The sequence below is a fragment of the Symphalangus syndactylus genome, chromosome 17 (genome assembly GCF_028878055.3).
Source record: "Symphalangus syndactylus isolate Jambi chromosome 17, NHGRI_mSymSyn1-v2.1_pri, whole genome shotgun sequence".
Classification (NCBI taxonomy): domain Eukaryota; kingdom Metazoa; phylum Chordata; class Mammalia; order Primates; family Hylobatidae; genus Symphalangus; species Symphalangus syndactylus.
Window position 1 is genome coordinate 89,052,576 of NC_072439.2, and position 12,986 is coordinate 89,065,561.

General features: G+C 42.7%; 1 protein-coding gene across 1 annotated transcript; it reads left to right on the plus strand.

The window, feature by feature from the left end:
- Nucleotides 1-3,113: 3,113 nt before the first annotated feature.
- RTP4 (receptor transporter protein 4) lies at nucleotides 3,114-9,622 on the plus strand. The gene is made up of 2 exons (XM_063620503.1): nucleotides 3,114-3,325; nucleotides 5,509-9,622. The coding sequence occupies exons 1-2, from the start codon at nucleotides 3,171-3,173 to the stop codon at nucleotides 6,092-6,094; spliced, it is 741 nt and encodes a 246-aa protein (XP_063476573.1). The 5' UTR covers nucleotides 3,114-3,170; the 3' UTR covers nucleotides 6,095-9,622.
- Nucleotides 9,623-12,986: the final 3,364 nt, after the last annotated feature.

The following is a 12,986-nucleotide window of genomic DNA, read 5'->3' on the forward strand; positions in this document are numbered from 1 at the left end:
TGTGTGTGTGTGTGTGTGTGTGTGTGTGTGTATTTCTAGCTGTCTCTCAGCAGTTCTTTAACCAATCTGGGATAAAGCTTCAATAGTTGAAAGCTCGAAGGTTGCAACTATCACACTGCATTCTTTGGGTAAGTCATTTTCTTCACTGGGTCTCAGTGAAATTGGAGGGGCTGTCACAAGATATCTAAGGTCTCTTTCAATGACCAAGTCCCACAATTCTATTATTCTGGAGTTACAATGCCTTGGTGAAAACAAACAAGCAAACAAACCACCCACCAAGTGGCTTAAGTGCATTGTGGGGTTGCAGAAGGGGCTGTATTTCTTCTTTTCCTTCTCTTTCTTTTTCTGTTCCCTCTTGGTGATGGGGAAGGCAGGTAGTGGGCTTCATCCAGCCCTCAAATCTCAAAGTGATATTGTAAAATATATATTTGATCATTGACTCCATTTCCTGGCATACAATTCTTAAAATCCTTAGAATCTCTGAGGAGATCTTTTTGTATGCTAATGAAATGACAGGTGGCTGGCAGCTCCTAGGTCGCTTCAGGATGAGAGCTGGTCGTCAGAAAGCTCCAGGCAGAATTAGAGTGTTGGGATTTTCAGTCCCATCCCCTAACCTCTAAGGCTGAAGACTAAGTTCATCACCAGTGGTCATAGTTTAATCAATCATGCCTGTGTAGTGAAGTCTCCACAAAAGCTCCAAGAGGACAGGGTTCAGACAGCTTCAGGATAGCCGAACACAAGGAGGCTCCTAGAGGATGGGATGCCCAGGGTGGGCATGGAAGCTCTGTGCCCCTTCCCATACCTTTCCCTGTGCATCCCTTCATCTGTATCCCCTTTAATACCGTTATAATAAACTGGCACACATAAGTAAGTGTTTTCCTGAGTTCCGTGAGCCACTCCAGCAAATTAATCAAACTTAAGGAGGGAATCCTAATGTATAACCAGTTGGTCAGAAGCACAGGTAAAATAACATGGGACTTTCAACTGGCCCCAAGCCCCAGTCTGAAGTTGTAGGGGAACAGTCTTGGGGACTGGACCCTCCACCTGTGGGATCTGATGCTAGCTTGAGGTAGATAGTATTAGAATTGAATTAAATAAGAGGTCATCTCGTTGGTGTCCTCTACAGAATTAAGTGACTGCTTGCTTGTTGGTGAGGAAACTCCCCACATATTAGGTTAGAAGTCTTTTGTGTTGATTGTTATTAAGTGACAGAATAGAAAAAGCACTTTGAGTGTGTTTCTTCAACACGCATTACCCTTAATGTTCCTGCTGACGTCCCATGCAAAGGACCAGGCTGACCTGAACAGTTGGGTATATCAAAGGGCACACATGAAGAAGAGGCAGAAGGCAATCATGAAGGTGTGCAATGGACTGGTCAAGCTACCTTTTGGGAAAAACAGAGCATTTGAGGTGTCATGGATAAGGGGACTCTCTGAAGTACACTCTGAAGATACAGAATAAGTAGAGTGGACCTGGGATCCTAAACCCAGCAGAAAGTGAAGAGAAAGGGTAGAGAAATGATGTATGCATAGGTGGGGCAAAAGCGCAGAGCTTGGAGCCAGGCCCTGTATTGGCACTAATTTGCTGCGTGACCTTAGGCAGGAGACCTTATTCCTCTGGGTCTCGGTTTTCTTTTCTTTTCTTTTTCTTTGAGATGGAGTTATGCTCTCGTCACTCAGGCTGGAGTGCAATGGCACAACCTTGGCTCACTGCAACCTCGGCCTCCTGGGTTCAAGCAATTCTCCTGCCTCGGCCTCCCAAGTAGCTGGGATTACAGGCGTGTGCCACCATGCCTGGCTGATTTTGTACTTTTTTAGTAGAGACGGAGTTTCATCATGTTGGTCAGGCTGGTCTCAAACTCCTGACCTCAAGTGATCCGCCCACCTCGGCCTCCCGAAGTGCTGAGATTACAGGCGTGAGCCATCGTACCTAGCCTCAGTTTTCTCAGGTATAAAAATTAAAGGGAAAAGGAATAAGTTAATTTCTAAGGGTTTTCCCAACTCTAATATCCTGTGGATCCAATTCTAAGTTCCTAGAGCTTCCTGTATAGACATAGGTATCCAGGAAGGGAAGGAAACAGAGAGGGTGTTTCTGAGTCCCTGACAGGGTATGTGGAAGCCTAGAAAACCCAGGAAGATGGAGGCTGATACTGTCTCAGACACAGAAGCTGTAGCGGGGCTTCTAAAGACCTAAGCATCCTGCTTGTCCTATCTCCTCTATTTGAATTTAAGCCCCAGGAGGACAAAGCTTACTCTCTGGAATCTCCACGTTTTAGATTTACAAGTGTCTTTAAAGGTCATTTTTTCTCAATCCCTCACCCCAAAATGGGAATTCTCTGTATCCTACCACTGAAAGACGGCCCCCATGCCTGTGTGTATTTGCCCTTCCAGATAATTTACAGAGTGAAGGGCAGAGTTTGAAATCCCTTCACGCAGCTGACCTCCTGCCTCAGGACCCAGGAAATCTCCCTAGGGTTCCTCTGACACTGGCTCCAGTGTGCCAGCCTGGAACCTGAAATGCCATTCTCAGCTTCTCTTCAGGGAGTGAGGTGGGCGGAGACATGGCAGGTTTTGGAGTCACACAGACCTGGGTACAAGTCTCACTTCCACTGCTCATTAACTGAGGGGCTTTGGACAAAGTACCCCAGCCCTCTGTGCAGCTAACCTGCAAAATTCCAAGAATAATCCTCCCTCGGGGGACTGGTGAGGATTCAGCAGGTGCATGAGATGAGCGTTAAACACGTGCTCCCCTACTCTGCTCCCAACCTCCCTGTCTCCACTAGGGTGTGAGCATCTGTGGGGGTAGGAACTGTTTCTTAGCTACAGGATACTCTTTTATCCCAGTGCCAAAAATAGTGCTTTGCCTATTATAAAAAATGAGAGAGAGAAAATAAAAGCGAATGTATATGTGACCCCAGAATCTAGAACAGAGCTCTGTATCTCTCTCTCAGCAAGGCCTATTAACTAACAAAGTTTTGCTGCTCTCTGTCTTCGGAACAAAGACTTGTTCTGTGTACTCGGACAGTCTAAAATGAAGGTTAAAAAAACAGCTCATGTCCATACACAGAAACAGAAACAGAAACTGAACTGAACACCGAAACTGAAACTGTTTGTCTCTTCCTGAGAAATGAGCAAACCTGAAAGCTGGTCTCTGAGCTTCAGAGGGGAAAAATGGTTGTAGATGTCCGGACTTGGGAGCAGACATTTCAAGAACTAATCCAAGAGGCAAAACCCTGGACCACATGGACACTGAAGTTGGATGGAAACCTTCAGCTAGACTGCCTGGCTCAAGGGTGGAAGCAGTATCAACAGAGAGCATTTGGCTGGTGAGTGTGGGTTTCCCAGTCAATAGCCCTTCTGAGAAGAGAGGCTCAGGCTCAGCTTAGCATGATGTATTCCTCTGAGAGCTTGTTGAAGGAGTAAATGTCACCAGGGTCTCCATCCTGTTGTGGTCATAGTACTCTTTAGGGTCTAAATGATAAGACGACTCCAAACCTCCATTTTGTTTAACTGCTGGAAGTTTCTTCTTTTACTAGGTTTCCCTCTGTAAATATTTCTGGAAAACCCTGGAGAAGGACCCCTTATTCCATAAATCTGCCCTTCTAGTTTCTCACCACCTCATTTGTTCCAGACTACCTCTAGAGTCTTTTGCAGCCTCCCCAGCAGTCCTGACCAGCTTCCCCCAGCTTCAGCAGCTCTCCAAGCCTTGGCCCTGTCCAGTACAAGCCTGGGATGGACCCATTTTTTTTTTTAATATCCTAAGAATTGGCTAAGATCAAGCAGTTACTACGAACATTGCTTTACTGAAGGCCTGGGGATAATAGGAGGGAATGATTTTGCAAAAACTCAATCTAAAACCCAGTTCATGAAGTAACCAAGTAATACTCCTCCCTTACTCATCACTTCCCTCTTTAACCCCCAGCAAGCCTCCAGGTTGCAGGAACCAGTTTCCTTGCCCATGTTAGGAGGGTGAGAATTGCTGACCTGGACAATCAAATTTATTTTTAAATGACACACGGGACCTTCAGTCTAGTTTTCATCTGACCTATTACTCAGCTTGCCTGCCTGCCCCATCCTGCCTCAGGTATGGCCTACTCCATTCCTTATGGACTATTAGCTATGCCACGCATTTTCAGACTTCCACACCCTTGTTCATGGAGTTCTGCTTGTTCAGCAGACCCTCCCCTCACCCCTCCCTGCTCATCCTTCAAGGCCCACTCTAGTGCCTCCTCCTCCTAAAAGCATTCTCTGGTTCTCCTAGGCAGAGTAAGTGTTCCTTCGTATACATTCCCATAAGAATGGGATAAGATAAAATATATATGTGTATGTATACATAAATGATAAATAATTATATATACATATGTACTATGTATTTCAGAATAATAAATTTATAAATAATATATATTATTATATATTGTATCAAATACAGTATATGCTTATTTTTAGCTGCAGAATCTGTTGTTTAAACAAAGCCTCCTAAACATCTCCAGAACAGTTCTCAAGTCACTTGTCAGAGCCCATATAGCAGTCATTTTGCTCTGCTTTCTAATCCAGGGAAATGTGTAAATGTTTCTCTCCACACCCAGCCAGAGCTTTTTGAGGGACTCACGATGTCTTACAACGTTTTGGCACTCCTCCAAACAGAAGGAAGGTGTTTCTCCTGTTAGGATGAATTGATTTGATTGTCATTTTGAGATCGGAAAAGCAACCTACCAGTGTACTTTTGGAAAATATCAATCAGCTTTTGAAAAGCATTTTGTAGTTTACGAAGTGTTTTCACATACATCGTCTCTTTTGATGCTGCCAATATAACCCTTGAATTTTTTTTTTATGGATTCAAACAATGAGGGTTATAGAAGGGAAGGGCTTTGCCCAAGATCTTCCTGATGTAAACTGTGGACTTGGATCTTCAGCCCAGGTATGAGGGATGCAGTCTGTGAGAGATTAGATACACTACTCACCAGAGGCAACGTGTTACAGCAGGTAAACGAGATTAATTTCAGATGGCCTGAGATTAGCAACATGCCTCTAACATTTACCCTGTGTGTCCTTAAGCAGGTTGCATATCCTTTTCATGACTCAGTTTCCTTATCTGGATATTGGGTTTAATAGTGCTTACTTCACAGATGAAATGGGATAAAATTATAGAGCAGCAATTATATTGTATGCATCCAAATAGATACTTTACCAAAGCTTTCTATGACCAAAATTAGGAATAAGTTTCTCTGGAAGATGGCAGACATGATTTTCCCTCAGAGGCGTCTGGAGATGTCTTACTAGCAAAGAGGTGGACTTGGGTATAACATATGGGTGGATAATCAGTAGGTCACAGGAAAAAGCCTTATCTGAAACATAATCCTCCTTGTTCCTGTTTATCAATGACTGGGACAATCTAAATCACATGAATTTTTTCAAATGGAAAAGGATCTTAGAGACAGGGGCCAGGAGCATTTTCCCTCAGGTTAACAACCAGATAAAGGCATAATGGGTGTCTTCCTTCTGACTGCAGGTTCCGGTGTTCCTCCTGCCAGCGAAGTTGGGCTTCCGCCCAAGTGCAGATTCTGTGCCACATGTATTGGGCGCACTGGACATCCCAGGGCCAGGTGCGTGTGCGGCTCTTTGGCCAAAGGTGCCAGAAGTGCTCCTGGTCCCAATATGAGATGCCTGAGTTCTCCTCGGACAGCACCACGAGGATTCTGAGCAACCTGGTGCATCATATACTGAAGAAATACTATGGAAATGGCACAAGGAAGTCTCCAGAAATGCCAGTAATCCTGGAAGTTTCCCTGGAAGGATCCCATGACACAGCCAATTGTGAGGCATGCACTCTGGGCATCTGTGGACAGGGCTTAAAAAGCTACATGACAAAGCCATCCAAATCCCTACTCTCCCACCTAAAGACTGGGAATTCCTCACCTGGAATTGGTGCTGTGTACACCCCAAACCAAGCCAAGAACCAATCAGCTGAGGCAAAAGAGGCTAAGGGGAGTGGGTATGCGAAATTAGGGCCCAGTCGAGACCCAGATCCATTGAACATCTGTGTCTTTATTTTGCTGCTTGTATTTATTGTAGTCAAATGCTTTACAGCAGAATGATGAAAATAGGCTTGCTACCTTTTCTTGTTTTAATTCCATGGTAGTCCATGAACTGGCTGCCACTTTAATATAACTGAGAATTCACTTTGAGACCAAGCAGGATCAAGTTTGTAGAATAAACACTGGTTTCCTAGCTATCCTCTGAAAACAGTGTAAAACATGACCAAGTACATAATGGATTTAGTAGTAAATATTGTCGAATTGCTAAAAAGTCTTCAATCATTCATTCACTAAGTCATTCAGTGATATCAATATACATAGCTCAGAAAGTGTGGGAGGCTGAATAATGGTCTCTCCCAACATATGCATGTCTTAATACCCAGAACCTATAAACACGTTACTTTACATGGTAGAATGGACTTTGCGGATGTAATTAAGGACCTTGAAATGGGTAGATTATTTCATATTGTCCAGGTGGATAAGAAGCAGGTTTTATAACAGGGAGGCAACAAGGTCAAAATCAGAAAAAGGAGATTTGTCAATGGAACAAGAGGTTGAAGTGCTTTGAAGTTGGAGGAAGAGGTCACAGACAAAAGAGTACAGGCAGCCTTTAGAAACCCGAAAGGACAAAGAAACAGATTCTCTCCTGGAGTCTCCAGAAGGAACCAGCCCTGCCTGCACATGACTTTAGCCCAGTGACACTGATTTTGGACATCTGACCTTCAGAACTGCTTGCTCGTAAACTTGTCTTGTTTTAATGCACTAACTTTGTGGTAATTTATTAGAGAAGCAATAAGAAATGAATATAGTTATCAATATTACAGTATGAATCAGGGAATTATGTTTTAGGTATGCTTCAGGTTTGATAGAAAAAAGAGCACTTTATACATTAGAAATACCAGTCAGCCCCATCTCCTCTTGTTCTTCTTTCTCCCCTACTTAAACCCACTCAAATATCTCCATCTCAAAGAGATTCCCTTTGATTTGATGATCCTTGGAGCTATCATATTCTCACTTCTTTCAGCATTGGATTGGGAATCACAGAAGAACTTGCCAATCCTGAGATCCTTTGATGCATCCTTCACCTCCTATTTTCATCTGTCTGCTAGGCATTTCTGTGTGGCTGTCATGTTTAAAGCCAAGCTCAACACCTCTGACTTTCCTGTTTTAAATCCCCCAAGTCACCCAAACTTATCACCTCAGAGTCATCTTCAACCTCTCCTGATCAGCAACACTTATTTGCTTCTTTTGTCAATTTCCTCCCATCTCTTCCTTCTACTTTTCCTTGTCATCCTCTCTCCTCACCTAGTTCAAAATTATTGAAAAACGAGAGGATTTGGACTTTATCCCATAGGCAATGTGGAGTCATTGCAAGCATTTGAGGATATGGGCAATTTGAGTAGAACCACATTTTTAAAATACCATCTATTTTTGGGAAAGAATGGAGTACAGAATAGAAATAGTGAGAAGTCTGCCTTGCAATAGAACAGTGGGAAACACAGAAAGAGGGTCCTGTAAACAATAAATATCTGGAAAGAATTTGAAGACAAATATAAGAGACCAAAAGACCTAAGGATGAAAATATCTCCCTCCTTTCTGGCCATCTCTTCATTTTATTTCAGGATGCCCCTACCAGTGCTCTGTCTGTATACATACCCCCTCCCCAAACCAAACCACACTATTGAATTCCTGAATTCCTCCGGTTTTCCTACCTCTCTGTTTTTTTCACAAAGAACACTGGCCTGGGGATCTACATGAAAATATTATTTATAGCCTAGTAACGCTGTATGACCTCAGCAAGTCATAATCCCTTCCAGGGCCTTAGTTTCTCCATCTATAAAATAGGTGGGGGTAAAACATGGAGGGTTGATCACATGTATTTACCTCTGATCTCTCTTGAAACCACAATGAGTGACAGCAAAAGGAAATAAAGGCATCAATAGAGAAGGGCAAGGAGAATGGGTAGAAGATAGAACACTGATGGACTAGTGGCAGGTAACTGACTTAGCAGAGTAAGGTGAGCCAGAATATAAGTTTAGTGTGGAAAAACCAAGATGTGATTCTTGTTGCACAATTCCAAAAAAGCTCCAGACTGTAGGATGAAGTAGCTCTGAAAGTGGGCACTGGGAAGGCAAAAGTGGGAGTGTTGGCTGAAAGACTATACCAAGTTTCTTTCCCCTCTCCGAGGCAGCCTCGTAACCACACTTTACCCAACTGAGGGAGAAGAATGGAGGCTGCTTCTCTGAAGACATTTCTCATAGGGACTATGGCTCAGGGAAATCCTTAAGAGAAGAGGAGCCACAAGCAATCAAAAAGACCATGGACGTTCACATACTGAATAATGAGACCCTCTTACCCCACTATCAGCCCTTGGAGCCATTTTATAACCTACCTGCCCATCCCTCATAGACACAGAACAACGGAGGACTCCTTTTCTAGAAAAATGGATCTGCTCAAAATAAAATACTTATACTGAAAGGGGGTGGGGGCTTCAATTCTGATAACCTCAGAGTGAACTCATCGGATGGAATCTCCTCCACCAGAGCTTGCAGGTGGCTTTTTAAGGTCTCATATTTGCACCTTAAATATGACTGGACGGACTGCCAAGGGATTCTCAAATGTTTGATAAAGTCCCCTAATACAAAGGCAAAGAAGAAAAAAGGTTAAAACAAAAAAGACTCTGAAGAAATAGAGATGATTACAGGATAAGAAAACCAAAAAAATATTTAAAAAGTAAAACTATTATACCTCAGTGAGGTAAGAGAAGGTATAATATTCATTAGACAAGAATTAGACATCATCCTTTGGGATAACCCTAGGTGAGACAGCTACCTTTGGCTGGAATCAGATCTGTGGTAGAGTCTCAGCTACAAGCATCCAATAGGCAATGTTCCCAAAAGCCTGGACAATGAGCACCTTAGTCCTCAAGGAAGTGATGTGAGTGGTGCACCACAGCCTCCACTATAATCCACATCTTGCAAAAGTCAAATCTACTTGTTTTGTATAAAAAAGTCTACATCTGGGGAAAGGTCTTCCAGGATTCTTTTCTGGCAGAAACATACAAGAGGAAGGTTAGTGGATAAACTTAGCCCCTACCACTGCATCTGGTCTTGGGACAGCAGTTGTACACCCATTATCTCTTTTTTCTACCTCCAGTTCTTGATTCTCCTTATCCTAACACCTCTGCTGGTTTAGGTGGCTTACCTATAAGGCTATCCAAACGCTTATCCTGAGGACTGTGAGCTCTGGGTCACGAGGTCCTTCTCAGTCTGTGGCTTCTTCATTTGTCCATCTATTAAATATTATCAAACTTAGGGAAATACCAAATGATGCGCCAGTGAATCACTTGGGTGCCAAACATATTCTTCCCACACCCGTTGTTTAATAGTAGTCCTATTTCCCTCTGATGATCAGGAATATAACTCTTTTTTGTTTAAGCTTTTATTTTAGGTTCAAGGGTCTATGTGCAGGTTTGTCATATAGGTAAATTTGTGTCATGGGGGTTTGTTATACAGATTATTTCCTCACCCAGGTATTAAGCCCAGTATCCATTACTTATTTTTCCTGATCCTCTCCCTCTTCCCACCCTCTGCCCTCTGGGAGGCCCCACTGTGAGTTGTTCCTTTCTATGTGTCCATGTGTTCTCATCATTTAACCACCACTTACAAGTGAGAACATGTGGTATTTGATTTTCTGTTCATGCGTTAGTTTGCTAAGGATAACGGCCTCTAGATTCATCCATGTCCTTGCAAAGGACATATCTCATTTTTTTTTATGGCTGCATAGAATTCCATGGTGTATATGTACCACATTTTCTTTATCCAGTGTATCATCAATGGGAATTTAGGTTGATTCCATATCTTTGCAATTGTGAATAGTGCTGTGATGAACATATGCGTGTATGTGTCTTTATAATAGAATGATTTATATTCCTTTGGGTATATACCCAGTAATGGGATCACTGGGCCAAATAGTATTTCTGTCTTTTTGTCTTTGAGGAACTACTACACCGTCGTCTACAATGGCTGGACTAATTTACATTCATATCAACAGTGTAAAGGCATTCCTTTTTCTCTACAACCTTGCCAGCATCTGTTATTTTTTGGCTTTTTAAATAGCCATTCTGACTGGTGTGAGATGGTATATCATTGTGGTATTGATTGGCAATACCACATTGCGGTATTGATTTGCATTCAGGAACATAACTCTTTTTCTTGTCTGCTGTACTCTTGGCAAAGGATCTCTGGAATGATCAGCCATAGCAAAATATAGGGACTTTTGCTGTTTCTTGGTGGAACCATTCACCATCTAGGATCTCTAGACCTACAGAGCCTTGAGTCGTGGCAATGGGAAGCACAGAAAATGGCAAGTGATTTAATGTGAAGCATTGTAAACAGAGTTACTCCTAAACCACTCGTTGATTTCCAGACCCATATATTCTACTTATTGTGACCACAGGCATCATGTGATGGTAATTGATTCAGGTTGTATACTGCGTTCTGGTGGATGGTGATTCATCTTTACATGAGAGCATCTCTAAATTGCACCACAGCTGCATCTTAAAGATCATTGATCTACCATTAATCTATCAGGCTGGCAGCTTCTGGGAAATGTAGTATTTGGTAAAACCAGGAAATTCCATGGTCATATTGCCACTTCTGTAACTCTTTTGCTATGAATTTTGTCCCTTGGTCTAATGTGACATTATGTGCTATGTTAGTTTGCTAGGGCTGTAAGAGAGAATCAGTTTTATGCCTATCACTTAGCTTCTGGTGGTTTGTTGGCAATCTTTAGAGTTCCTTGGCTTGTAGAAGCATCACCCTAATTCTTGCTTTTATCTTCACCCAGCAGTCTCCCTGTGTTTATATCTGTGTTCAAATTTCCCTTTTTTATAAGGACACCAGTAATACCAGTAATATTGGATCAGGGGGCCACCTGACTTCAGTATGACCTCATTTTAACTAATTACATCTTCAATGACCATAATTTCAAATAAGGTCACATTCTGAGGTACTAAGGTTTAGCTCTTCAACATAATTTTGTTTGCGGGGAGGGGGCACAATTTAGTCCATTACATGAAGCATCCTGGGCTCATGGATCAAATACTCCACAAGTCTTTGGAGATTTGTGCTGGCCAAAGCTCTATGTGCAAGAAATGCAAGCCATATCTGGAGTATGTGCTGAGTGCAGTCAAGATAAATCACTGCCCTCTCCATGATGGAAGGGATATAATTTGCCACCAAATAGCTGGTTTGATTCCTCAAGGGATGGTGCCACATTGAGGGCTCATGTATTGTTGGCAGATTGGACATTCAGCAGTGGGATTATTTATATCAAACTTAGTGAGTGGAAACTCATACTGTTGGGCCCATGCATACCTTCCATTCTTACCTCCATGGCCATTCCATTCGTGCACACATAGTGCCAGTACTGGAGTGGCAGATGACACAGTCTGCTATCACCAACTGGCATAGACATTCTGTCTACTTAATTGCCTAGTGCTTCTTCCATGATGGGTGCTTTCTGGTGGGCATTAAAATAAAATACAGAGATCTTTACATTTTGTGCTCACTTTTAAAGATCTGTGTACATTCCTCTTCCCCAAACTTTATTATCTCTAATCTTCCCAGGTTTCTCCTTCCAGGCCTCTGACCAACCAGCTGGGCCATTTGTCACTGCACATGAGTCTATACTTATGCTTACTGGTCCATTTAGCTTTTCAAATCAAGTGGATGACCAGGTGCACCAATCAAAGCTCTGCCCTTTGGGAGGATCTCTTCTCTCTACTACCTTTCAAGGCCACCCCTGATGGAGTGTGTAATGCAGCCACAGCCTGTTTTCAGCTTTCACCACATATTGAACTAAACCATTGTTCAACCATTATTGGCCTTTTCCTTCCTCTGTTGGCTGGTTAAAAGTGACAATCCCCCCACTTGCATACCACCACAGCCACTACATGGCCAGATGTGAGCTGAGGGAGATGTACTAATGCAACAGTGGTGGTTGACATGAGGGCTGGACCACCAGTTTATCTAGCTCACTTGTGTTCTCTAGACCTGACTTATCCTTCTCTAGCCTGGCTGCACTGCTCCCATATTTTGATGGATTTCTAGTGGTTTTAGGACTTAATGGGCCGTTTTGAACCTAAGCCATGATGGGCATCTCTGGCCCCATTATCTCCACATGTCTCATGGTCATGAGTTCTAACTCAACCACAGCCACATAGATTGCAGGAGTTGTTTTTTTTTGAATGACATACAATCCTCTGATGCAGACGGCATGACCTTTCTTCAGAGCACAAGTATTATAAACTGTATTTTGTTTTCCATTGAGATTGTCATAAACTACACATGGTATCAATTCCCACTACAGATAACTAATTCCACAGGGTCTGCCAAATAATATGGCCCATGTGGTGAAGCTGCTTACACTGCATTGTGGACCAGCTGCAGATCCATTTCCTATTCTGTGCCCTATTCAAAGCTGTCACCTTTCTCTGTTGTTTGGTAAATGGGTCACAGCAGTGTGGATTATCAGCTGTTGTGTTTCCTTTCAGTGGTGGGAGAGTCCAGATGCAATAATTTGAGCTTTATTTTGGAAGTGTTTTCCTGGCATGCTCCAAATTACTATGCCCCTACATGTTTTACTGATTTGGCAGGGAATCTTTACAGAGATTATCTCACACTCTCCAGAGTGAATGTGTCTTACCAAGGCTTATGATGCAGTTGCCACTTTTGACTCATCAATGATGTCATTGATAGCGTAGACCAATGTGATATTCTTCAGAATGTCCAGATGGATCAGGTCTTGCAGATTGTATTATGACAGAGGGTGAGAGGGTTAACATGACCCTGGGACAAAAGTGTAAATGTATGCTATTATCCTCCCAAATGAATACCGTCTACTTCTGATCCTCCTTATTAGGGATGAAAAAGAGTGCACATGCCAGATC